This window comes from Mus caroli, unplaced genomic scaffold, assembly GCF_978045245.1.
Source record: "Mus caroli unplaced genomic scaffold, Mus_caroli_1 scaffold_7, whole genome shotgun sequence".
Classification (NCBI taxonomy): Eukaryota; Metazoa; Chordata; class Mammalia; order Rodentia; family Muridae; genus Mus; species Mus caroli.
In genome coordinates, this window is record NW_028227262.1 from 76827506 (window position 1) to 76854287 (window position 26782).

The window sequence follows — 26782 nt, forward strand, 5'->3', positions numbered from 1 at the left end:
GCCGCTTCGCCCGCCGCTCCGTTCGCTCCGAGTCTCCAGCCTGCTGAGAGCTGAAGCGATCCTCCCTCTGCGTCCTCCGCAGCCCTCCGCCTCGCCGCCGCTCCGTCTCCTCAGAGTCGCTCTCTCTCACCGCCGCCGCCATGAACGGGCAGCTCAACGGCTTCCACGAGGCGTTCATCGAGGAGGGGACGTTCCTCTTCACTTCGGAGTCTGTAGGGGAAGGTCACCCAGGTGAGCCGACGAGGACTCGGAGGAGGGAAGAGCGGAGGGCAGTGGCGCTGGGGGGATCGAGGCCGTCTCCGGCGGCGGTGGGCATGGTGGCGGCCGCGCGCTTCCCTCGTGGCGCCGCGAGTTTGCAATGTGCGGTCCCGCTCCCCTCCCCCTTTCTCCGCTCATCCGGCGGCGCGCCCCGGCATGCGGAAGGTTCCAGAAATCGAGAAGGGCGGGGGCTCGAGGCAGTTTTGTGATCCGCCGATCCGGGGAGGGCACTGCTTCCTCCTTAGTCCCGTCGCCTGGAAAAACCTCAAGTGGGCGACCCCGCCCCGCGTGCTCGCGTCCGGCCGCCGGGAGCGCGCGCCCCGCATTGCAGCGGCTACCACGTGTTCGCCGCATGTGGAATTGGGGCGAAGCGGAGCTGGCGGCCTCTACCCGCCAGACCCCTGGGTTTGGAAGTGGGGGCTGGTATCTCCGAAGGTCCCATCTCTATTATCCCTGACTTCCGGCTCCTGGAAAACGCTTAAGAGCGTGGGTGGACATGCCCTTTAGCCTTCAAGGTGACAGACAGCCACTGACTAAATATAGCGCGAGTTGGAGAAGGCATCCCTTATTTAGAGTGTGCTTGAAAAGGATGAAGTGCATGAATTAAGTGCATACTCCCATCGCGTCAGGTTTCCTTTTAAAGTCTTCCCTTTGGTCTTTTCCTATGACTAGAGGAGGATAATTTCATGTTTCCTTAAGGCTTTGTCCACCAAACCGCCATGATGAATTTATTATATGGACTTTGGGTCTCAGATGGAAAATAACCATCTAGTAAATACTAATATTCAGTTTGAGCTGTTTCCGTTCGCAGGGGGTCCACAGCAATATTACTACATGGTTTGTGGGGAGCATCTTGATGAGTGATGGTTGAAAGACGTGTTGCTGTGGTTCCTCTCACACTCCCCTCAAGGAAAGGAGTATCCATATCTATATTGGATCATTCCTTAGTTCAATTAATAGGTTCCATCTTAAGGTTCTGTGGCTGCAATGCACATTTTGGGGTAGTAACAAAAATCCAGGAGCATAGAGCTAAGGCACGGTGGTACTACAATCCCAGCGTTTAAAGTATGGAAGCAGTTTAGTTTGTCAGCCTGGGCCACGTGTAAGACCCTGTCTCAATACCACAAACATTCCAGACCAGGATGCTGCCATTTTCTAAATTGATAAATCAAGGAGAAATTGAATATGGTTTAGAACACACTTCAAAGTTTCCTGGAGCCGAGCAGTGGTGGTGCACGCCTTTAATCCCGGCATTTGGAAGGCAGAGGCCAGCGGATTTCTGAGTCCTGGTCTACAGAATGAGCTCCAGGACAGCCACAGCTATACAGAGAAACCCTGTCTCAAAAAAATTTTTACTGCATTTTTCATTTGCTGGTGTTTCTGTTAAATTTATTTTCATGGTTTAAAAATTCATTTCCCTATTGTCTAATAATAGGGAAAATGGACTGTTAAGAAATTAATGACCTGACATTTAGTAGGTTTGTAACATTTTAAATGTGGGGGATAAAAGAACAGTTGTCTCTAAAATACACTGAGTTATTTCCTATGGTAGGCTTTGAGATATCAAGATAAGTCACCATTTTGACTTTGATTAATTTGAGTTTGCATGGCCCTTCGGTTTAATTAACATAGAAAATTGTTTGGCTAGCCGGGCTTAGTGGCACACACCTTTAATCCCAGAACTTGGGAGGCAGATTTGAGTTCAAGGCCAGCCTGGTCTTCAGAGTGAGTTCCAGGACAGCCAGGGCTACACAGAACCCTGTCTCAAAAAATAAAAAAGAATAAAACTGTTTGGCTAAGAACTTTTGAAATAAGTAAACTATATAAAGCAAAAAAAAAAAAAAAAGGTCACGTCTAGAATGGTGGCACATGCTGTCACAGCATTCTGGAGACTGAGGCAAAGATTGCCATCATCATGAGTTTGATCTCAGATTAGATAGGCTGAAACCCAGTCTCTTTTCAAGACAGGATTTCTCTGCAGCTCTGGCTGTCCTGGAACTTACTCTGTTGACCAGGCTGGCCTTGAACTCAGAAATCTGCCTGCCTCTGCCTCCCAAGTGCTGGGATTAAAGGCGAGCAACCACTGCCTGGCTCCTAAAACCCAATCTCCGGTCAAAAGAAAAGGCCAAATAAATGGTGGTCTATACCTTTAATCCCAGAAGGCAGAGGCCAGGTGGATCTCTTGAGTTAAAGGCCAGCCTGGTTTACAGAGCAAGTTCCAGGACCGCCAGAGCTGCACAGAGAAACATGTCTTGAAAAACAAAGACCCTAGAGAACCTCCCTCTCCCTCCCACATTGCAGATACTACTATAATTTTACATCAAGCTTCTGTCACCTACAAATTCATAGCTATATTTGCTCCTTGGGTTGCACATAAACTGCTAGTTACATGATGAGATAGGGTTCGTAGTAATAGTTAAGTTGAACAGGAATTTTTATTTTCCAGATAAGATTTGTGACCAAATCAGTGATGCTGTCCTTGATGCACACCTTCAACAAGACCCTGATGCTAAAGTGGCTTGTGGTAGGTACAGAACACTTGTTTATGAATGGCAAAAAAGGCATTTGAAGCAAAGTTTTGTGGTATGGGTAATACCAGCTACTTGGGGGTTTGAGGCTGGTAGCAAGTTAAATGCCTATGTGAGTAATTTACTAAGACCTTATCTCAGAAACAACAAGAAGCCAAGCCCAGTGATAGAGCTTATATAACATGATTGAGTTCCTCAGCAACCCCCTCCCTTAATATTTTAAGTATAAAATAAAACTTTGTTTTACTAGAAACTGTTGCTAAAACTGGAATGATCCTTCTTGCTGGGGAAATTACATCCAGAGCTGCTATTGATTACCAGAAAGTGGTTCGTGAAGCCATAAAGCACATTGGATATGATGACTCTTCCAAAGGTATGTTTTAAAGATTTTTTTTTCCTGTGAACTCATTTTTGCAGATACAGAATCTGATGCTAGTGGGAGAAACTTCTGGAATGTTCCTAGTAATCCTTGACTTTGCATAGTTACACCATGTCCTCTAAAATGTGACTGTAAAAGCAGTCTCCTATCCTGCAAATAAAGTGACAGATTCTCATCAATAGTATGGCCAGACATGATGTAAACTCATGTAAACCTGTAAATTCAACTCCTAGGTGTCAAAGCAGGAGTTGGCTGCTTAGTTGTAGTTTGAAGTCTGCCAAGTTAGAGACCTTATTCCAAACCATAGAGGGGGCAGTAAGTGAATTATGTGAATATGGTCTTTTAAAGTGCTTGACCACTTCACTTTGGCATGGCCAGCTTTCTAGCAGCACAGCACTACTGTTAACATTTTGGAGTTAAAAGGAAGGTTACTGGAACACCTTGTTTTATAGGGTTTGACTACAAGACTTGTAATGTGTTGGTTGCCTTGGAACAACAGTCACCAGATATTGCCCAAGGTGTTCATCTTGACCGGAATGAGGAAGACATTGGTGCAGGAGACCAGGTATTTTGGTGTTTATTAGGATCCTTTTCAATGTTCAATTCTGACGCTTGTATTGACCACTTCTCCATATTTTAGGGTTTGATGTTTGGTTATGCCACTGATGAAACTGAAGAGTGTATGCCTTTAACCATTGTCTTAGCACACAAGCTAAATGCCAAACTGGCTGAACTACGACGCAATGGTACACTGCCTTGGTTACGCCCAGATTCTAAAACTCAAGTAAGTAGTGATCTTAAACCTACATTTGTCTTAAATTACATTAAAATTCCCAAGTTAATTATAGCTAAGGAAAATCCTTGGCTTTTCTGCTATATTTAAACTTATGATAGAGAACCCACTATAAAGCTGTTTGACAAGTGTTCCCATCTGTTTTGCATTCAAGGTGACTGTGCAGTATATGCAAGATCGGGGTGCTGTGCTTCCCATCAGAGTCCACACGATTGTTATATCTGTTCAGCATGATGAAGAAGTTTGTCTTGATGAGATGAGGGATGCTCTAAAGGAGAAAGTGATCAAGGCTGTTGTGCCTGCAAAATACCTTGATGAGGATACAATTTACCACCTACAGCCAAGTGGCAGATTTGTTATTGGTGGGCCTCAGGTAATATATGAAATGTTTTGGTTTATTGTTGGTTTCTGGATGTCACTATTTTTTCTAGTCTGCCCCCTTCCTTTCACACACACCCTGTATCTTTTGTAGCCTAGGCTACCATAGAATTCATATGTATATGTTATGGCAATGTGCAATTTGTTGTCCTGCCAACAAGTTCTAGGATTGTGGGTATGATCTATTTCTGGCTATAGATGAATCTAGAATGGTTACTGACCGCCTAATCAAGAATCCCTTATTAGAAAAATTACATGGCCAAGAGTGGAAGTACACCTTAAATCCCAGTACTTAGGCAGGAAGAAACAGGTGGATCTCTTGAGTTCCTGGACAGCCAGGGCTATTATATATTACACAGACAGACTCTCTCCAGGGGGAAAATTACATGACTTAAATCCTATATAATTCCAGGGTGATGCTGGCCTGACTGGCCGAAAAATCATTGTGGATACTTATGGCGGTTGGGGAGCTCATGGAGGAGGGGCCTTTTCAGGAAAGGATTATACCAAAGTGGACCGTTCAGCTGCTTATGCTGCTCGTTGGGTGGCAAAATCCCTCGTTAAAGGAGGTCTGTGCAGGAGGGTTCTTGTTCAGGTATGTAGTGGACATTTATATGGGAGAAGGGTACTTAGTAAGATATTTCAAATACTTCCCTATTTTATAACAATGTATTTCTGACTTTTAGGTCTCTTATGCTATTGGAGTTTCTCATCCATTGTCGATCTCCATTTTCCATTATGGCACTTCTCAGAAGAGTGAGAGAGAGCTATTAGAAATTGTAAAGAAGAATTTTGATCTTCGCCCTGGGGTCATTGTCAGGTAAAGATGGTAAAACCTATTGCTAGTGAGAGGGGTTTGGGACATATACTAAAATCTGAGGAGATAGAGGTAGACTTCTCATGAAGGGAAACATTTTAATTCCTAGAACATGCCAATATTTAAATTGTCTGCAGACAGGGATCTAGCTGATTTAAGTTAGTGTTCTGTGACTTAAAATAACATTCTAGAAAGTTCTCCATCTTTGATTCTGAGCTTTGTGCTTATCTTAACTAAGGGTGCTACATTAAGAATAAGCTAAAGTGGGATGCTCAAAGTTACAAAGAAAATAACCATAGTGGTCAGTGATTGGACCTTGGTAAGTATTCAATTGGAATTCCTGAGAATGATAAGTTTTCATTTGTCAAGCCAGAGCTGGAAAACAAGAACTGTAGTTACTATTACTAAAGACTGCAAGTAACAAGGGAAGTAACAAATACTTTCGCCATGAACTTTTTTCCTAGCAAACCCCAGGGAGAACTGAACTCATTTGCCAGAACTCTTGAAATGGGTCTTGCTGATTATTTTGCTCTGTTATAATTTAATGCTACATATTAAGTTATGGACTTGTATATTCCAGGGATCTGGATCTGAAGAAGCCAATTTATCAGAGGACTGCAGCCTATGGCCACTTTGGTAGGGACAGCTTCCCATGGGAAGTGCCCAAAAAACTTAAGTATTGAAAGTGTTAGCCTTTTTTCCCCAGACTTGTTGGCGTAGGTTACAGAGAAGCCTTCAAGCTCTGAGGGAAAGGGCCTTCCTAAATTTTTCTGTCCTCTTTCAGCTCCTGATCAGTTGCAGTCACTCTAATCAATGACATGAATTTTAGCTTTTGTGGGGGACTGTAAGTTGGGCTTGCTATTCTGTCCCTAGGTGTTTTGTTCACCATTATAATGGATATAGTGAGCATAGGTGACCCATGTAACTGCCTAGAAACAAACACTGTAGTGAATAATGCTTTGAAATCGAACCTTTGTGCCCTATCACCTAATCCTCCAAAGTCCTAATTGCAATTACCTTCCCACCAGATGCTGAAAATGTCCTTGTACTGTGCACGTAAAGTACTTGTAGTTTTGACTATAGACTCTGGCAATGTCACAGCCCTGTCAGCATGAATCTGTAATGTCTTGAGCTCTATTTAATGAATGTGAAGCCCCTGCCCTTATCCTCCCTGTAACTCATTTCTAATTATGTAGTTCTTTATCAGGGAGTGTTCTATCCAATCAATCTTGCATGAAACGAAAGTTTCAGTTGGAGCTCTAGCCTGACTTTGAAAAAAAAAAGGCAGTTACAATTAAACCATCTCATCTCCCTGGTGCTTATGCTATTAATTGCCACCTCAAACAGCACCAAATCAAAATCTCTCCACTTTTCAGCTGTCTTTGGAGGACGTACGTAATAAGGTTTTATTTAGTAAACCAACCCTATGCATGGTTTCAGCACTAGCCAAACCTCACCAACTTTTAGTCTAGAAAAACAGGCATTTGGCACCCTTGTGATATACAGAGAAGTCACAGGGCAGTACCTGAGGGTCTGTAGGTTGCACACTTTGGTACCAGGTAACTTTTTTTTCTTTATAAGAAAGAGTACTCCACACTGCACAATAGCTCCTCCCAGGGTTTTAACTTTGTTTTATTTTCAAAACCAGGTCCAATGAGCTTTCTGAACAGCTGGTGTAGCTACAGAGAAACCAGCTTCCTTCAGAGAGCAGTGCTTTTGGCGGGGAGGAGGAAATCCCTTCATACTTGAACATTTTCTAATTGCTTATTTATTGTATTCTGGGGTATGGCGTAAGTACAGAGAAGCCATCACCTCAGATGGCAGCTTTTAAAAGATTTTTTTTTTCTTCAACACCATGAATTCCTTTGTTTCCAGCATTCCCAGGTAGGCCAAGGTGTCCTACAGAAAAACCTTGGGTTAGACCTACAGGGGGTCTGGCTGGTGTTAACAGAAGGGAGGGCAGAGCTGGTGCAGCTGGCCATGGAGAAAGCTGACTTGGCTGGTGTGGTACAGAGAAGCCAGCTTGTTTACATGCTTATTCCATGACTGCTTGCCCTAAGCAAGAAAGTGCCTTTCAGGATCTATTTTTTGGAGGTTTATTACGTATGTCTGGTTCTCAATTCCAACAGTTTAATGAAGATCTAAATAAAATGCTAGGTTCTACCCAAACTGTGTCTATTGCTTGTTCATTGTTGCTTTCTGAGCTAAAATTTATAGCATCTGCGACCCATTGCCAGCAGTTTTCAACCAGGACTACAATAAAATCATGGCTAAAAGCTTAGTGATTTAGAAAGCCTGGCTTATACTGTGCATGCACCATGGTTTATGGAGGTCAGGACAACATGCAAGAGTTTTATTCACACTTACTGCATGAGGTCCTGGGAATGAACAGTGTGAAGGCTTTGGCAATTAAGTGCTGCCTTCTGGATGGCAAGAAGCAAGCAAGCAAAACGGGTCAAGAGGCTTCTGTGATGGCTAGGTGGGCATTTTACTTTTTCTTAGCACTTTAATAAAAAGTTTTTCAAGTCTGGAACTAACTCTGTAGACCAGGCTGGCCTCAGATCTACCTGCCTCTGCTTCCCAAGTGCTGGGATTAAAAGCGTGTGCCACCACTGCCTGGCCATTTAAGAGACTTTAAGGTTTGTTAATTTATAACAGTCAGGAACCCTGCTATGGTGTTAATGTTACACAAAATTTATTGATTTTTTTTTTCTTTGCCTGGTGGTGATAACAGCTTGTTCCTTTAATCCTAGCACTTGGGAGGCAAAGATAGACAGTTAAATTTCTGGGAGTCTCCAGAATGGCTCATGTATCCATCCAATTATTCAAGAATAGCAAGTCCTTATCAAGTTTTTAGAGGCTTGTTTGCTCAAGACAATGTCAAATTGCCCACTGGCAAGTACAGGACAATTAGGAACTCGAGATCCTCAGCTACATAATTTATATTGGGGTGGCCTGGGGTAAGACCATCTCAAAAGTACTCTACCACATAGATGTGCTTGTGAGATCTTAAAAGCTAGCTTGGGAGCCCTCAATCTTGAGGTCCTGAGAAATACTAGGTGCATAAACAGTTAACTAGGCCAGTGAGAAGGAAATAGGGACAAGCAGGAAGTGTACTCCAGATAGGTGGAGTACTAAGTAGGGTCTTGCTTCACCTGCACTGCCCCTAAACTGAGCCTCTGCTGAGACTAGATTTGGTACTGAAAATCAAACCCCAGGCAGGACTTAATGCATTTCTAGTCCCAAACAGCTTAACTATTAATGAGCTCATCTCCACTTAATCAACATGGAAGGCACATTTCATGAACCTTGGGTTCCTAAGCACTGCAAAAGTTTGAAAAGGACCCCCCCCCCTTCCTTGCTACTCAGGGCTGACCATTTAAGGACATAATGCCAGGTTGTATTTCATACTGTTAAGATCATGAGAAGGAATGCAAACTTGTTAAAAACCATCTAAGTTCCCCGAGCCAATCCCTCTGGCCCATTAAGCTAGATTTTTGGTTCTCCATTCTCAGACCTAACCTGTGCAATTGACCCTACCCTGGTCTATCCCTAACTAGATTTCAAAATAAAGGGTGAAGGAATAGAGTGATAGTAGAGATAAAAATAGTATGAATAGAAGGAAGATGTGATGGAGTTGGACAAATACAAGGAAACAGGAAACCTCAAGGCTTATGACTCAGCCAAGGCTTAGAGAGTTACCATTCACTAAGCTGATTTATACAAAAGTAAGCCATCTGGCTTCCCTATTTAGTAGTGCTATTCAGATGCCAAAGATGCTGAGAAACTTGCTGGCTACAAATAGGAATGAATACATTGTAAGTTAAAATCTACCTTGTGCATTTGTTAGTACCTGGTCACTCTAGTCAACTGGCATTAACACAAGTTGTAAGCTCTATTTCTTCAGCTTTAGTGTTGGTGGGTCTGAATATTACAAGCAGCAGGATACAGGACCTTAAATCTAACAGATTTCAAATTGTCAATTCCCAGATGCCTTTGGGTAAATTTTGTATTCCTTTCAAAGGTAAAGGCCAATGCTTCTTAAAGTACTAAATATGTTAATTCAGGTACACTGCTTCAAATGGTAACAAGCACATGAGTTCAGCTACATTCACTGTGGAGTAATTCCTTTTCTTAAAGAGCAAGTCAACTTAAAAAAAAAACAGGTAGTAAATTTTAATTAGGTAGTAAATTTTGAGACCATTAAAAGTTTAATGGGGAAAAAAAAAAAAGCCAAGTAGTGATGTTCTGTGCCTTTAATTTCAGCACTCAGGAGGCAGAGGTAAATCTCTGAGAGCAAGGCCAGTCTGGTCTACATGGAGAAATCCTGTCTATAAAAACTAAGCCCAGCAGGGCGTGGTGGCGCACACCTTTAATCCCAGCACTTGGGAGGCAGAGGCAGGAGAATTTCTGAGTTCAAGGCCAGCCTGGTCTACAGAGTGAGTTCCAGGACAGCCAGGGATACAGAGAGACCCTGTCTTGAAAAGACCAAAACAAAATACAAAACAAAAAACCTAAAAGCCTTCAATCCTGGGATTCAAATTCTTCTCTGTTGCCTTGGATCCTGTAAGCTATAATTTTAAAGAACTTATAAGGGGGAAAATGTACAGGGAAAAGCAACTAGGTTTGCTGATATATATGGAATTACAAAACCGGCTGAAGCAGAGGGACCACCATGAGTTTGAGGCCAGCCTGGGCTGTACCGTGAAAGCCTGTCCCATATCATTTTTCTCCAAAAAAATGTTCTTTGTTAGACAATAAGCCTATAACAGGCTGCTCCCACATCTGCACAGAGCATCTGGACATCCCTCAGAACTCAGAGTGAACATGCTCAGAATCTGGCTCTGAAGGGTGATTTGAAGAATCTGTGTTTGAAGCACTTGACTCATCAACTGGTTCAAATGGTCGCAAGTTTGCATATGTCACTTCTTGGGCTAGTTGCTCTAGGGAAGGGCGGCCTAATAGCAGGTTTCGGAGTGAAATTCGAGTCATCAGGAAGCTGAAAAGAAAGGTAAACACTCAGTCCAAATTTATGTTTCTATGTAACTTCAACCAAAGCCCTCAGGAAACATTTGGTCTAGACCCCTTCACCTGTGGACACAAATTACCTGAAATGACCCTTCCACATCTCAAATGCAAGCAGACCCTACTCTGAAGCTTGACAAGATTCTAGGGTAAAACAGGAATAGCCATGGAAAGGCTAAAGATAAACAGGCAGAAGGGGGTGAACACTAGGGGAGAGTAACCGAACTTGTTGAGCACCTGATGGCAATGACATGCTTCTGTGACTGAAACTTACCTGCGTCGGAAGACATAGAGCTTTCGCAGCACGAAGCGGAGAAATCGCTCGTGGAAAGGGCTATTTCGCCTGCGTTCAATTTCTTGGAGCTTCCTCTGTCGTCTGAGAAAGGTTTGGACCAGAGGTGTTGGCTCAGGGCCCCCTTTTACTTCCCCTTCCAAAAGAGGCTGAAGTTCTGGAGGCAGGGGCCCTGTTTCTGTCCAGAAGACACCAAAAAGGATCCAATGAGAAGGCCCATTCTCATTTAGAAAGCCCATTTCCATCAACTAGAAGCTTCACGCACTCTCTTTGATGTTCAATTCTGTAACACGGACTTCTAAAACCAGGTACTCTCCCTGCCCAAGCCTTCATGCACTCACCACTTCCGTTCTCCACCTTCTCCTTTAATTCTTGCAGATATGCCAGGTCTTGCTCCAGTGCGACCTCTGTAGTGTTGACGTAGACGTACATGTAGCAGGAAGGACTAGATGATACAGTATAGACTTTATGGTACTCTCCAGCAGGCAACTGGTGAGGGAACAAAGGACACGCTTCACTCTAACGTCCCTAGCTAGGCTATTGCCGCCCCACATAATCCTACTGGTGCTTTCTTTCTGTGCCTTGGGAGTCTGATCACGGCCTCTGGGATCACAGCCTCTCCTAAATTTCTAACGTTCTTATTTTATGGTACTAAATCCCCAGCCCCTCTATCACTGCTAACCCCAGAAAATACCTGCATTTTCTCTCCTTCTTGGAGAGTCTGATTTTTCTGTTCTGCCACCAATTCCACGGTGACTTCTCCCTGCAGCAGCTGGATGCTAGTGTTGCCCAGGTCTTCACTCACAAAATTCTCCAAGTGAAGCCCTGCCAGGAGCAAGAGAGTTCACCATCCCACCCTACCTCACCAGCACAGATAGCACACCTTCACAGCCATCGCCTCCAGAGTGCCCTCCCTACCCCATCATATGCAATGTCTCTATGATAAGGAAGCCAAAGAAAGACAGCAAAATCTCCCCTGGCTTTCCTCCGTACCAGGAAAATCTGCAATGAAGACCACCTCGGTGTAGTTGTCCAGACTGCTCTTAATGTCCTGTAACTTGGTCCTCCAGGGAGATAAATCCATCAAGAGTGGCTGCACCCAAGGCGTGCGCTGGAAAGGGGACCAGACAGCCTGCACGATGTCCACACGAGGGTCAAAAAGCCTTCAAAAAGGAAACCATGTTCTCAGGAGGCAACAGCCACCCACCCACCAGATTTCTGGTTCTGCTCCTTTCACCACTGAACCCACGGAGAGGGAGTAAGATTTCCCAAAAGAAGAAATGCCTGCAGTCAGCATGTTATTGCCAGTCCATGGCAGAGAAGAGGGGAAAGAATGTGAGTTAGTGGCCACCTGAGACGGCATTAAGTTAACAGTGTCTGAGAGAACAGTCAGTTCACTTTTCTCCTGGATGATGGTGCCCTCTGCTGGACCACAACCAGATCAACCCCGACATGCACTAAACAGAGAGAGCCTTGTAAAAAGCAGACAACTGGGAGACTTCAGCTTTTCATCTTGGCAAAAAGAACTGTGCTTCATCTTTCCCTGTCGCTGCTCCCCTTGCCCACCTCTGCTGGAAGCGGTCATTGATGGAGACCCAAATATCAAAGTAGATCTGGGGCTCAGTGACATTGTACTTGGGAAGCAGGAGGCTCAGGCAAGTGGCATATTGCTTCAGCATGTCTGCATGATCCTTCCATCGCCGGCTCTGTGTGAATACCTGCCCCAAACCCCCACATTAGTCCCACGTTGTCACTGTCAACCTCTAAGACATGCACTGCCAATAACATAAACATCTCTGCCTGCCACCTAACTTTACCAGGAGGGAAAAAAAGAAAGTTGTCTTGGGTGGTGAATTTTCATTGCTAAATATTTACTTACCTTTCCAAAACACAATCTTAATTCAAAACAACGACAAACTATCTCATCTCGATCCACAGTATATACATATTTATAAAAATATTCAGCACCAGCTGAAACAGGACCAGCCTGGGATATATAGAAATACCCTGACTTATTAATTTAAAATATGGTCTGGTGAGATAATTTAACAGGTTAAAACACTTGCCATGAAACCCTGAAAACGAGTTAAATTACCAGAACTCACAATGCTGTAGAAAGAACTAACTCCTCAAAGCTGTCTCCACATGTGTCTGTCTGTCTGTCTCTCATGTGTGTATACACACACACACACACACACACACAAAATAATTTTTAAAAAAAACTTCAAAAAGCTCAGGGATGAGGATATAGCTCACTGTTAAAAGTATGTGCTTAATATGTGTTAGGCCCTGGGTCCAGCACCAAAAAGAAAAAAAAGAAAAAGAAAAGAAAAAGAAAAAAAAAAAGGTTCCATCTGGTTTTAGAGGAAATGCAGAGACCCAGTTTGTTTTACTTTATGGTGTAGGACCAAATATGATCTCTGAAGAACTGGCAGCATCAGAAGTCTCACCCCAGGGTTAAGGTAGCCCAGCTCGCCCGTGAGGCCATCGCGGTAGGTGATCTTTACGTGCTGGTGGGAGCGGGAGTGCACCATCATGTCCCAGGAATAGCCATACAGCCCGTTTGTCCAGTTGTTGTAACCCTGGGAAGGCAGAGCACACAGCATCGGTTTAATGCTTCTCTACCAAGAAGACTACAGAGCTAAGCCCTTCCTTCCTTCCCTAATCCTGCCACACCGGCCACAGCCCGAGCCCAGCCTTGGTGTGGGTGTCCAGATCCCACGAACCTGGGTGAGGAAGTGGGAATAGGGCAGGAAGAGCTGCTCCAGGAGGTAGAGCAGGGTGAAGATGGCTCCCAGCTGGTGGCGCAGCCCGGGCTTCGGGCCAGCTTTGCCCCGGGACCTCTTATACACACAGGAAGCACTAGGCCGAGGAGCGGCTTTGGTGGGCAGCAGCTCTTGCAGCCTTTTCGGGCATCGGGCTACCAACTTCCGAGGCCATTCAGTTGAGCAGAAGAGAGGGCTGCTGGCCAGCATGACGTAGGGAAACATCCCTAGGAAAGCAGGAAGAAGACATGTCACTGTGCTCACACTCCTTCTACCATCACCCCTTATGAAGTACTTCTACAGTCTACTTCTCAACTGCTGGGACTAGAGGTGAATACCATTCCAGCTGGTTTCCTGTGGTGCTCGGGATGGAACTCAGGGCTTTGTGCACTCGGGAAGCACTGCAGCAGCTGAGCCGCATCCCGCACCTTGAAGAAGTGCTTCACTGTTCTTCCCACAGACCCTCACTGTGCAGCACGCTGCCCCTGGAGCTCCCAAGCCACTCATCTTTACCTCTTCCCACTTTGCAGTGACCATACTGGGTTCACCTAGTACCACCTCCCGCCTGCGGATCACCATTCCCAGTTGCTTCCCACGGCCCTGCAGTCACTCTCCCTACCGCTGCAGGCACTGACCGATGCTGAAGAGCTGCGAGTTCATGCAGTGAAAGTAGGACACGAAGAACAGGCCGACGGGTCTGGAGGCATCAAAGAAGAGCAGGAAGCCAGCCGAGAGGTCAAGGAGAAGCCCACACCAGTGTACTACCAGCAGGCTTGTCAGCTCCTCCGACAACACCAGCCTGCAGACACGGGGACAGAAGGCCAGGGCTGGTCAGTTGCTCACCCAGCAGCCAGAGCACAAGCATCAGGTGCTTCAGTAACCTGTCCCTGACGAAGGATCTGCCCAGCAGCGGGGTACAACAACTAAGCCCCAGACGCAGCCAGAATGCTCTACACTGGAGCTTCCAATCCCTTGACATTTTCAGGTGTCCATTTTCTTCCCCAAGACCCCCTGTACGAGGAGTAAGGCCCAATCTCCTGGGATAAAACTCGACTGGAAACATGCTGGAGGAAGCTGGCGCTCCATGGACATCCTAGAGCAGAAGTGTGGAAAGGCGAGCCTGGGCTGGGCGTGCAGCTCACGGGGGGGGGGGGGGGCACGGCGCCCTAACATCTGGGAGGCAGAAGGGGATCAGAAAGGTCAAGGTCATCCTCATGGAGCTGGGGGCTTGCCTGGGGTAGATGATACCTTTTCTCAGAAGAAAAAGAACAGGCTCACTTTTAAAAGTTGACCGCACTGGGCTGGTAACATGGTTAGGTTCTAAGCCTAGAGATCTGAGTTTGATCCCTGGCACCCACAAGGTGGAAGCAAAGAAGCAACTCCTGTATGATGTCCTCTGACCTCCACACATAGGCCATGGCACATGTGTGCCAAGTGTACCTATAAACACATACAAGTAGATATATGGGAAAATGAAAATGTAAAAAACGAGTGACTGGCTGAGTAACACAAAGTTCAGAATGGAAAACAGGAAGTGGGAAAGAGCAAATGAGGGCGACTTGGAAGGAAGGAGAGACCGCAGATGAGGCTGCCTGTCAAGCAGGAGTGGCATCATCTGCCTTTGCCAAACTGTCTGAGAGCTCCTATGGAGACTACAGTCACTGGAGAGATGGCTCAGCAGGCCACTGCTCTTCCAGGGATCCTGAGTTCAAATCCCAGCAAGCACATGGTGGCTCACAACCATCTGAAATGGGATCTGATGCCCTCTTCTGGTGTATCTGAAGACAGCTACTGTGTACTCATATACAATAAATAAATAATAATAATAATAATAATAATAAGGAAGACTACAGTCATACTGCATTTAATGTTAGACGAGGCAGAGGAGCTCTGAGTTCAAGGCCAGCGTAGTCCACATAGTAAGGTCCAGACTAGCCAGAGTTACATAGTGAGTCCCTGACTACAAAAAATTAATAAATACAATAAAAAGAGTTGGATCTGAGACGATGCCGGGGCCTAGCAAACACAGGAGTGGATGCTCACAGTCAGCTATTGGATGGATCACAGGGCTCCCAATGGAGAAGCTAGAGAAAGTACCCAAGGAGCTAAAGGGATCTGCAACCCTATTGTTGGAACAACATGATGTACTAACCAGTACCCCGGAGCTCTTGTCTCTAGCTGCATATGTATCGAAAGATGGCCTAGTCGGCCATCACTGGAAAGAGAGGCCCATTGGACTTGCAAACTTTATATGCCCCAATATAGGGGAACGCCAGGGCCAAAAGAATGGGAATGGGTGGGTAGGGAAGTGGGGGGCGCTATGGGGGACTTTTGGGATAGCATTGGAAATGTAATTGAGGAAAATATGTAATAAAAATATTAAAAATTTAAAAAAAAAGAAAATTATCACTAATGGTATTGAGTTAAAAATCTGTATGTCCTCTAAAAAAATACTTAGCAGCACTTTTCATTTATGTAAGTAAAAAATTTCTAAGATAAAAAAAAAAAAAGAGTTGGATCAGGGCTGGGGTGCTTGCCTTATATGCATAAAACAGAAAAAGTGAGCAAGCCATGAGAAACAAGGCAGTATGCAGCACTAGCACTGCATGGCCTCTGCATCGTCAGCTCCTGCTTCCAGATTCCTGCTCTGCCGAGTTCCTGCCCTGGCTTCCCTCAATGATGGTGGAGGACTGGGATAGGCTGGATGGGTGCCCAATTAAACCCTTTCCTCCACACGCTGGTTTTGATTGGGGTCTTATCGCAACAATTGAAAGCAAAGTTGGACATTAAGTCACCTAATTCTGATTCGTTTCTCTTTTTGACCATCTATAGCACAGAGTCTCTAAGATGCAGTTAGGCCTCCATCTTTCAGCATCATTACTCTGTATCCGGCTGAACGGGGAGATATGGCAAAAGTCAGATACGTGTTACACAGACCTGACGAATGAGTCGCCCACTCAGGACCCGTGCCCCCGAAAGGCCTCTGTGCTGACCACTCACTTGAAGGGACTGAAGAGCCAGTGCCGGGACAGGTGCTCCATGGAGTAGCCCCCAACCCAGTCAGCATCGAGCTTCTTCACACCCGCGATGAAGTACACAATGAAGATCTGCAAACAAGGAGGAAGCATGAATGTCTAAGCAAACAAAGAGCGCCTGTGTTCTGCAGGAAGCGCCGTGATTCAAAGCACTTGTTGCTCTTGCAGAGGGCCTAGGCTTGATTCCCAGCACCCACGTTAGGCAGCTCAGAACTGCCTATCACTCCAGTTCCAGGGCACCTTCTTCTGGTCTCTGTGGGCACTGTATGCCCGTGGTCCACATACACACAAACAGGCGCACAGACATAAGTAAGAACAAATGTGACTTTAAAAAATAACAGTTCTCATCTCGCCCAATGCCCCAGAAAGAACAGATTCACTCCTCTAAGCTTCCCCTCACTGTCATTCATCCAACAAGCTCTAAAATTCGAATCCAATACACACAAGGTCTTATTCATGCCATGATGGAGTGGGAACTCAGAGATTGAGAAATCAGAAAAAAAACGGAAGGGCCAATCTAGTTTTTTAACAAAAAGAATAAAGAAATAACCAGGGCTAACAAGATGGCTTGGTGGGTAAGCGTGCTTACTGCACAGGGCTGACAGCTTGAGTCAATCCCTGGTAAAAAGGATGCAGCATTCACTATGTATCTGTGCTCACTCCTCCAGGGAGATGGGAGAATCACCTGCAAGCTTTATGGGTCAGCTAGCCTGGAATATGCAGTAGGGCAGAAACATGAAGAGAGATACTGCCTCAACAAGAGAAAGAGAACCAACTCCCTAAGTTACCCTTGTATTTCCACGTGGATGCCATAGCACATGCACCCACACCCCGATATCCCCCACATCATCATCATCATCATGTGTTGGGTTTTTTTTAAGATTAGGTCTCACTGTATAGTCCTGGCTGGCCTATTTCTCAAGTGCTGAGATTAAAAGTATGTATAGTGTATTCTTAAAAACAACTTTGATTCCAGCACTCAGGAGGTAGAACACTGAATCTTTTGAGTTTGAGGCCAGCCTGGTCTACAGAGTTTCAGGACAGCTGTGGCTACACAGAGAAACCCTGTATCAAAACAAAACAAACAAATAAAAATCATAAAGCAAGAAAGAATGTAGGGAGGCAGAGGAGAGGGCCTCTGACCACTGCTGACCATAACAGCTCATAGAGAGCCCCTCCCCCATCTTGAAATCCTGAACCTTGCTGGGTGGTACACAGTGCATAAAGAGTTCTCCACAAATGCATGAAGGCCCAAGGTTAATCCCCAGGACCCATGTAAAGTAAGGCAAAGGATTTTGCATCTGTTCTTGCAGCTCCTAAAGTGAGATGGGAGACAGAGACAGGGCAGTTTCTGGAAGCTCATGGGGCAGCCTCAAACAAAACAAAACAAACAAAAAAGTCAAGGTGGAAGGTACACACACACACACACAATTCCATACCTGGCCACGCAGGACTGTGTAGTTCCAAAGGGGCACGTGAGCATTCTTCTTCCGGGCATTCAGCAAGCCATCCACAGACCTATAGGAAGGAGGCAAAAACATCAAGAAAGGCCTCCAAGGTCCAGCCGCATTCCTATCCTACTATTAGGCCAGTCATGTCTATCTCAGAAACAGCTCTCATGCCTGCCCTGATTCTCTGGGCTACTCTGGGGACCCTCTTGAAACACATGCGTACATTTTCCTGGGATGTTATGTTGCGAAGTGAGTCTCTCATATCACAGACTGGCCTCAAACTCACCAGGTAGCTGAAACTAGTCTTGAACTCCTGACATCCCTGCCTCAGTATCCCAAGTGCTGGAACCACAGGAGTGTGCTGCCATCCGTGGAATATGAGTGCACTGTAACAGCAATGACTACTAAGATCATAGTAGAACACTACCACCATAGATGTTCTGTGGTTTATAAAGTATTATCCCAGTGAGCCCATTATAAACTGAAAATAGCCTTCATTTAAAAATGTATTTGAGATACATAAACTACTGAATGTCATAGCACGGCTTATACACTATGCTAAATGTGCTCAGAGAAAACTGCAATAGCCTACAGTTGGGCAGAACCATCCAGGCCAAGGCTTATTTTATAATAAAGGTTGAATATTTTAGTGAATGCTATGTCAACTAGGTAAGAGTACAGGTGTGATGGCTTCTATGTGCTCCACCCGGGGAGTGGCACATTTAGAAGGTGTGGCCCTGTTGGAGTAGATGTGTCACAGTGGGTGTGGACTTTAAGACCCTCATCCTAGCTGCCTAGAAGCCAGTCTTATCCTGTTTGCTTCAGATGAAGATGTAGAATTCTCAGCTCCTCCTGCACCATGCCTGCCTGGATACTGCCATGTTCCCACCTTGATGATAATGGACTGAACCTCTGAACCTGTAAGCCAGTCCCCATTAAATGTTGTCCTTATAAAAGTTGACATGGTCAGCCGGGCGTGGTGGCGCATGCCTTTAATCCCAGCACTTGGGAGGCAGAGGCAGGCGGATTTCTGAGTTCGAGGCCAGCCTGGTCTACAGAGTGAGTTCCAGGACAGCCAGGACTACACAGAGAAACCCTGTCTTGAAAAACCAAAAAAAAAAAAAAAAAAAAAAAAAAAAAGTTGACATGGTCATGGTGTCTGTTCACAGCAGTAAAACCCTAACTAAGACAACAGGCATTTTCTCACCACCGTGTGAAAAACATTCAAGTTGAACCATTAAGTCAGAGACTGTCTATTGTGAGTGATAAGAATAAAACTTCAGCCGGGCGTGGTGGTGCACGCCTTTAATCCCAGCACTCGGGAGGCAGAGGCAGGCGGATTTCTGAGTTCGAGACCAGCCTGGTCTACAAAGTGAGTGCCAGGACAGCCAGGGCTACACAGAGAAACCATGTCTCAAAAAACCAAAAAAAAAAAAAAGAATAAAACTTCAGTGTGGCGGGGCATAGTGGCACATGCCTACAATCCCAGGACTCAGGAGACAGTGACCCGAGAACTGCCAAAAGTTTGGAGCCAGTATGATCTACACGCAATGAGAGCCCGACTCAAAACAAATGTACACACACAGTGTTTCTGGTTCACTCCTCAGTTTGTCCCAATGAATCAGATCAAGTTCAAAGTTCAACTAGAAATGACAAGAAGGAACACTTGAGGGAGTGTTTGGAAACCCTACAGGGTGGGCAGGAGAAATGCCTCAACATGTTTTTCACATGGTGGTGAGAAAATGCCTTCAATTCCTGAAGCCCACAAAAAGGTGGGCTGTCCTCTGACCTCGACACAGGGACCATGGCATGCACGCCCTTGTTCCCCTAAACCACATGCTCCCAATCTTACACAATAAAAACTTCAACTAAAAACTAAAAATAGGCTGGGCATGGTGCACACAGGTTTAGTCCCAGCACTCAGGTAGGCAGAGACAAGCAGATCCCCATGTGTTTGAGGCCAGCCTGGTCTACTGAGCAAGTTCTAGCATTACATAATAAGACTATGTCTCAGAAAAAAAAAAGTAAATAGATAATAAAACCACCAAACAGGTGACTGGAGAGATGGTTAAAAGCACTGGCTGCTCTTCTACAGGACCTGGGTTCAACTCCCGGTACTCACACGGCAGCTCACAACTGCCTGTGACTCCAGTTCCAGGAAATCTAGTACGGGCACCAGGCGCACATACATGGGGCACATACATACAGGTCAGCTAAATATACATCCACATGAAATAAAATTAAAACATACATATGATAATTCATACACATAGAGCCCAAGCTATAGTCCTCATGTCTCTGCCTCCTCAATGCTGGGAATACAGGTATGCACCACCTGATTCGGCTATACAGTATGTGACAGTTAAAAAAAAAGAAAAAAGAAAAAAGAAAAAAGAAAGGGAGGGCGGGGCTGGGAAAGCAGCCCAGAGGCTCTGAGCACTTCCTAGCATGTATAAGACCCTGAGTTTGATCCCCACCTCCATAGGGGTAAAAAAGGAAAAAAAAACTTAAAATATCCCCCAGCAAAATAATGCAGAGCATAAACTAACATGTATAAAATAGACGCCAGGATCCAGTGCTAGAGGACTCCTGGTTTTAAATTTTATCCTGAGAGAGAACAGAGAAGACAAGCTACTAACACCAGATTTCCTCTGAGGCAGAAACCAAGCAGGTTGGGATAAAGTCAAGGACAACAAAGCCCCATTTGTCTTCTCCCTGCTGTGTAAACCTAGGCATTTCCCCAAGACTTACTTCCTCAGCTCTAGGGAGCTCATGTGTGTTTGCTTGTTTTGAGACAAGGTCTCTCATTCTTACATACACACATACACACACACACACACACACACACACACACACAGAGCGTTACGGGAGAGACATAAGTGTTCGTGTGTCATTGTGAACCACCTCCATCTGGCTCACTGTGCTTCCACAGCTGCAACTCATGATGGGAAAATCTCAAGGTCTCAGAGCCCACCCTCTGGCTCCAAGGCTTGTCCCCTCCTCCCCTGAGAAATGGTCACCTAGGCCAGAGATGCAGTGGGTTACTTTCACCTGGGACAGCACTGCTGAGCCACCCTGGTGGCCCCTGTCCTTTGGTTTCTGCTATCACTTCCACCTCACAGCAACGTCTATGCTTGGCTATAATTCTGCCTCTCTGGGCTCACACACAGAAAGCAAAGTCTGCACCCCTGCAGTATCTGAAAACAGCTATGTCTGGCTTTAGTCTTCTCTTCTTCTAAGAGGCTTACAGGAGAGGATATACCAAGGTACCTGGAGAGATAGGAAAACAGTGAAGGGGTGGGGTGGACACTTTCCTATGGCCCTGCAATCACCCAACTTGCTGGCCCTTCCCCTTCCTAAATCCATCCAAAGCAGGCAAGCAACAGAGCTGAGCAGGCAAGGGCGCTCACCATCAAGCCTACTGACCTGAGCTGGACCCCCAAAACCCACATGGAAGGAGGAGGGAAAAGGCTCCCCCAAATCCATCCAAGTCAAAGTATGACCTCATAACTATACTTTGCAAAACTTGGTTAAAAGTATGTCTACTGAGCCAGCATGATGGCTCACACCTTTAATTCAGCACTCAAGAGGCTAAAATAGGAAAAGAGCAAGTTCAAGGCCAGCCTAGACTATACAGTGAGTTCTAGACCAGCCTGAGATACAGAAATACAAACCCTCCCCCTCCCTCTTCAAAACCAAAACACCAATAAAAACTGTTCCCATTGGACGGTTTCTAGGACTTCACTGGGCCCTATCTCTCTGTAAGCATCCCGACCCAGACACACCTCCCCAAGGACATACCAGTAGTGGTTTGCATCCATGAATGTCAACTGAAAGGCCAACAAACCATACAGATAGGAGTGATTGTTCCACGACGTCTTGTCCAGGAGAAACACGTACCAGTACGGTAGCAGGAATAACACACAGCTTAGCCGGTAGCATAGCCCCAGCATCATGCCCAGTGCCCCTGGGGATTGGTGAAGAGAGGGTTCAGGTCAAAGTGTCACCACCACAGGCCCAGCTTCCCTGGGACTGAAATTAAGAAAAGTCAGCAAGCATTTTATAATCAGGCAGAGAGCTACATGGGAGAAGAGTTGTGGGGTCATGACGACTCATATGACACATAGATGAGCAGGGCAAGAAACTGAATCGCAGCAGACGTGGCACAGGTACCCAATGACTTGGCTCACCAGAATGCTGCTGGTGAGTGTCTCACAGGCCCTGGTTCAGACCCCAGCACCCAGTTCCCCTCACCCAGAAACATGATGGTGTAGACAAGATACATCCAGTCCAGTGGCAGTGGGCGCAAGGCATCCAGCAAGGGGAAACGGCACACATCCAGCCCATCCAAGTATTTCCGGTCCAGGGAGCTAAGGCCGCGTTCCTGGGGAATGTCCAGCAGCATCAAGAAAGCTGTAAAGGCAGGCAGGAGAAGACACCTGTCAGGCAGCCACCGAGGGAGGAAGCAAGACACAGCTCTAAGCATGCCCAGCTCCACACTTGAAGTTTAAGACTAGGCTGGGCTACACAATCAAGGTCCCTACTATATGTACTGAGCCTATTTTGTGCTAAGCATTATGCTTGTTTTGTGGTGTGACAAATCCTCAAGCTCTGTGAGCCAATTTGCCCCTGTAACAATCATGCTCAGACCCTGTGTGTCAGGAGCCAGAATGGGACAAGCTAATAACTAGCAGGTGATCATCTTGAAGTGGCCTGCTTCGGATTATATAATCTGCGACAGGTGAGCCCTCATTAAGCAAGGCTGTGAGGGACTCATTAGGAAAGATTCCTGCTATTGATATGCTTTCCTGGTATTATTAAACATATATAACGACCACTAAGTAGTAGCACACCCCTTTGGAGCAGATCTCTGCAGAGCCACGAAGATGTACTATCTTGTAGTGATGCTATATAGATGACTTAAGTCTTAATGATGATCTTATAAGAATTCCTAAAATTGGGCTGGATGTGATGGTGCACACCTTTAATCCCAGCACTTGGGAGACATAGGCAGGTGAATTTCTGAGTTCGAGGCCAGCCTGGTCTACAGAGTAAGTTCCAGGACAAGCCAGGGGCTACGCAGAGAAACCCTGTCTCGGAAAAAAAAAAACAAAAAAAACAAAAAAAACAAAACCCAAAAACAAACCAAAACAAAACAAAAAAGAATTCCTAAAATTATATCTGTGATTTTTTTTTCTTACAAACATGGGCTTAATTTAGCATTAAAAAGGTAGAAGCCTTTTCTTTCTCTATGTAATAAAGATTGGAGCTCATTTTTCATCCAGAATGAGTGAGTTCTTTCTGCACCAGTGCTTGGTCTTTTGCTCCATACGCATATGTAAGTATGGATGTGTGTGTGAGTATAATATGTAATTGTGAGAATGTATGCATGTGTGTAAGTATGTAATTGTGAAAATGCATGCAAGCTGGGCCCAACTGGATTTGAATGGAAATATATAAATGAATAAATGAGCATGTATGAATCTGTATATGAACTTATGTGAGATTATGCATATTTGCTTATGTAAAAGTTTTTCTTTCTGCGAGTGTTATTCTCTTCTCCTGGTTCAGTAGAAGTTTATTGCTCCAAACTTCCCCCTAGCCCGAAAAGCAAGAGGCATCTGGACAACAGGGAAAAGGCTCTAGCAAGGAATCCTTTACTATCTCCTGCTGTGTTAGGATGAGGTGCTGAGTACCTGAGACTGCAGTCTCTGGCCTCAGAGGATCACAGAAGGCAGGTCAGCTATGATAGCATAGTAACTTAGACTTAGATAAGTGAACTTTTTATTATTATACAGCAACCCTACATTTCTCGCAAGACAAAGTCTTACCCTCTGCCCTATGCTCATCCCCCTCCGCTGCCTCAAGAATCAACAAGAAGAAACCCCCCACGCTGGGGCTGGCCCCCGCACCTGTGCAGGGGTGGGGCGGCTGGAGAGATGGCCCAACTGAGCAACCATAAGGACTGTAGTTCAGAGCCCAGCATTCATGTAGCATGCTGGGAATTCTATGCACATCTTTGACGCCAGCAATGAATGGGTAGAAACAAGAGGCTTGCTGCTTATTGACTTCCTGCTTGCTGAGAAACTGCAAGCCCCAGGGGCTCAGAGAGAGATTCTGCCTCAAAGAAACTAGTGGGGTGGGGCAGAGATCATCTGCTGGCATCTGTGCTCATGCTTAGACTTCCACCTGTTCATACGTGTGTGCATATAATCACACACACATGCACATATAATCACACATGTGTGCATATAATCACACACCCACACCCCTGTATATTTATATATCTATAACACTAATGAATAAATCTTTTTTAAAAAACTTCAAAAGCCAGGGTTCCTAATACACCTTCAATCTGGCACTGGGGAGGCAGAAGTAAGCAGATCTCTCTCTGTGAGTTCTAGGTCAACCTGGTCTACATAGTGAGTTGCAGGTCCACCCAGGACTGTATATCCAGAACAGTGATACCTTGTCTCAAAAAATCAAAACAAACAACAAAACAAGACAAAAATAACGAAATCTCACCAGGTTGCAGATAGGATTAAATAAGACCTAAATACAAAACACTATAGAAACAAAGGGTTCGAGTAGTTATATCTATAAAGATACACCGTACTGAGCTATAAAAAGTGCCCCAGGGGGCCTTCCTAACATTTTTTTTTAACCTCCAGACATACCCAGGAAAGCAGTGGTATTTGGTCAACACACCAAGACAAATAAGGGACACTCAGGTCTGGAAAGCCACTTAGGTTCAGGCAGGGTTTCTCAATCCCGGGAGAAGCTGCAGTAGCCAGTCTGGTTAATTATCTATAGGGATATTTACCCGTTTGTTACAAGACATCTAGTGTATCCTGGTACCAGCACAAATTCCAGCAACCACCTATCTCTCTTCTCTGAAAGTTCTGACAACTGAAAAGGTCTCCAGGTGGCAAAATGGCCCCCAGCTGGAAACTGCTTGACTTAAAGGCACATCTTGGCACATCTGTAACCCTGTGAGTTGTCACCCTGGGTGTTTCTCTGAATTGCTTAGCGTAACTTCTGAGTAGCTTCACAACATGAACAAAATGTGTCTCCTGTCAGGTGTCCTGGTGTTTGTAATCCCAGCACTTGAGAAACAAGAGGAGCACTTAAGAGGCCAGACAAGCCTGGTCTATGTAATGAGACCATTTCAAAAGCCAAAGAGAGCTGGGGAGATTACTCTGTTGGTAAAAAAAAAAAAAAATTCAAAGTTCTTGCTGCAAGCGTGAGAGGCTGAGTTCAGGTCACTAGCACTCATGTCCGAAGCCTGCCTGGCATGGTAGCTACCGATCTCAGTGCCGTGGAGGCTGAGAGACAGGCTGACCCCTGGGGCTTGCTGGCCAGCCAGTCTACCTCAACTGGTGAGCTCTAGGTTCAGGAGAGAGAAACCCCACCTCAAAAACAGTGGCTGAGGAAGACATCTAACACCGACCTCTGGCCTAAACTCACCACATGCAAGCATGCTCTTGCATGCAGCTGTTCCTCTACTCCATGTGTCCAAAGCATTTCTAAACACTAAACCCTAACTGGGTTAGATGTTTAGAGATGACAAGGAGATGACAAGGCCAGATAATTCCAAACTTCCAAAGAATTCTTCCATTATTCCAATACCTTCAGCTCTAAGGAGAAGAGATGGGCAACCAGGCTGGAGAGAACGGCTCAGCAGTTATGAGCATGCAGCTAATCTTTTTTTTTTTCTTTTTTTCTTTTAGAAAGAGATTTATTTCTCTTATATATATGAGTACACTGTAGTTACCTTCAGACACACCAGAAGAGGGCATCAGATCTCATTACAGATGGTTGTGAGCCACCATGTGGTTGCTGGGATTTGAACTCAGGACCTCTGGAAGAGCAGTCAGTGCTCTTACCCACTGAGCCATCTCTCCTGCCTGCAACGGATCTTCCAAAGGACCAGAGTTCAGTCCCCATCACCCATATCAGGCAGCAACTACCTTTAACTCCAGCTCCAAGGGCTCCAACTCCCTCTTCTGGCTTCTACAAGCAAGCACACGCCTGGCCTACAATCACACAGAGACTGCCCTGGTTAATCTTCGTCACCTAAAAACAAGCTAGAGGATCTCAACTAAGGAAATACCTCGAAGAAATTGGCCCGTAAGCATTGATGGGAGAGGGCACAGCCTACTGTGGATGGTGCCACCCTGCGCAGGTGATCCCTACTGGTAGAAGAAAGCAGGCTGAACAAACCACGAGGAGCCAGCCAGCACTTACAAGGTTCCTCCATGGCCTCTTCTTCAGTTCTGGTCTCCAGATTCCTGCCCTGACTTCTCTCCAAGATGGACTACAACTGTAAGCTGAAATGAACTCATTCTTTTCCAGGTTGCTTTTCATCATGGTGTTTTTATCAGAGTAATAGAAAGCAAACTAACACATACATACACATAAACAAAATAATAATGATAAATCTTAAAAAGAAATAAGATGACATTTTCCCACACTACCACCACCACCTCAAACAAAATGTCCCCATCCAAAAAATGGACTTACCAAAGAGAAAACGAAAGACAGCCAGGTTTGCAGGGTCCGTTGGTTTGTTAAGCAGGGTCACGACACTCTGCCAGCTAGATAAATCTGTCCATTCAAACCCTAAAATTTTCTCCATTCGGCTGCCCTGTTTCAGTCCTGATGTCTGTGCAGACTTGTTTTTCTGTACTTTATCTACAAACCAAGAACTGGGGTTAAAAAGTGCGTGGGAAAACCGCAGTTCCTACAGCCTAGGACCTCTACCCACTGGGTTCTCCCACTGATCCAGCTACTGCAACCTTCTGAGTCCCAGGCCATCCAAGATTCTCCTACGATCTTCCAACACAGACTGCCAACTCTCTCAATAAGCCCCTTCCCCACTAAGACCACCGTGCCTCTCGCCAACCCTCAGTCTACCTGAGACGGGAGCAACCCGTGCAGAGCCGCGGTGCACAGCCATGACTGCAGGGACAGGTGAGCCTCTCTGCAGCCAGGTAGGACCCAGTGGAACCTCCAGACTTAGACTTGCTGTCTTAGGCCCCGCCTCCTCGACACGTAAGCA

The 26782-nt window shown here is 45.5% G+C and overlaps 2 protein-coding genes across 2 annotated transcripts; one reads left to right on the forward strand and one right to left on the reverse strand.

Moving 5' to 3' along the window:
* Positions 1-6998, forward strand: Mat2a (methionine adenosyltransferase 2A). Its single transcript, XM_021164606.3, has 9 exons — positions 1-231; positions 2705-2782; positions 3037-3159; positions 3618-3730; positions 3806-3949; positions 4113-4331; positions 4749-4931; positions 5023-5156; positions 5734-6998. The coding sequence occupies exons 1-9, from the start codon at positions 141-143 to the stop codon at positions 5834-5836; spliced, it is 1188 nt and encodes a 395-aa protein (XP_021020265.2). The 5' UTR covers positions 1-140; the 3' UTR covers positions 5837-6998.
* On the reverse strand, positions 6423-26782 carry Ggcx (gamma-glutamyl carboxylase). Its single transcript, XM_021164435.3, has 15 exons — positions 26638-26782; positions 26245-26415; positions 21976-22134; positions 21523-21688; positions 17710-17788; positions 16236-16342; positions 13871-14034; positions 13197-13462; positions 12921-13052; positions 12037-12188; positions 11464-11633; positions 11165-11295; positions 10812-10959; positions 10453-10648; positions 6423-10152 (listed from the first exon to the last, which is right to left on the reverse strand). Exons 1-15 carry the CDS (start codon positions 26678-26680, stop codon positions 9963-9965), a joined length of 2274 nt encoding a protein of 757 aa, XP_021020094.1. The 5' UTR covers positions 26681-26782; the 3' UTR covers positions 6423-9962.

What these genes read in the sequence shown, in the direction of transcription:
- Mat2a (XM_021164606.3), top strand. Translation starts at nt 141, where the DNA reads ATGAACGGGCAGCTCAACGGCTTCCACGAGGCGTTCATCGAGGAGGGG. An exon ending in TGTAGGGGAAGGTCACCCAG is followed by an intron (nt 232 to 2,704) that starts GTGAGCCGACGA and finishes TTTATTTTCCAG; the next exon opens with ATAAGATTTGTGACCAAATC. An exon ending in ATATGATGACTCTTCCAAAG is followed by an intron (nt 3,160 to 3,617) that starts GTATGTTTTAAA and finishes CTTGTTTTATAG; the next exon opens with GGTTTGACTACAAGACTTGT.
- Ggcx (XM_021164435.3), bottom strand. Translation starts at nt 26,680, where the DNA reads ATGGCTGTGCACCGCGGCTCTGCACGGGTTGCTCCCGTCTCAG. An exon ending in ACGGGTTGCTCCCGTCTCAG is followed by an intron (nt 26,416 to 26,637) that starts GTAGACTGAGGG and finishes CTTGGTTTGTAG; the next exon opens with ATAAAGTACAGAAAAACAAG. An exon ending in TGTCTTTCGTTTTCTCTTTG is followed by an intron (nt 22,135 to 26,244) that starts GTAAGTCCATTT and finishes CTGCCTTTACAG; the next exon opens with CTTTCTTGATGCTGCTGGAC.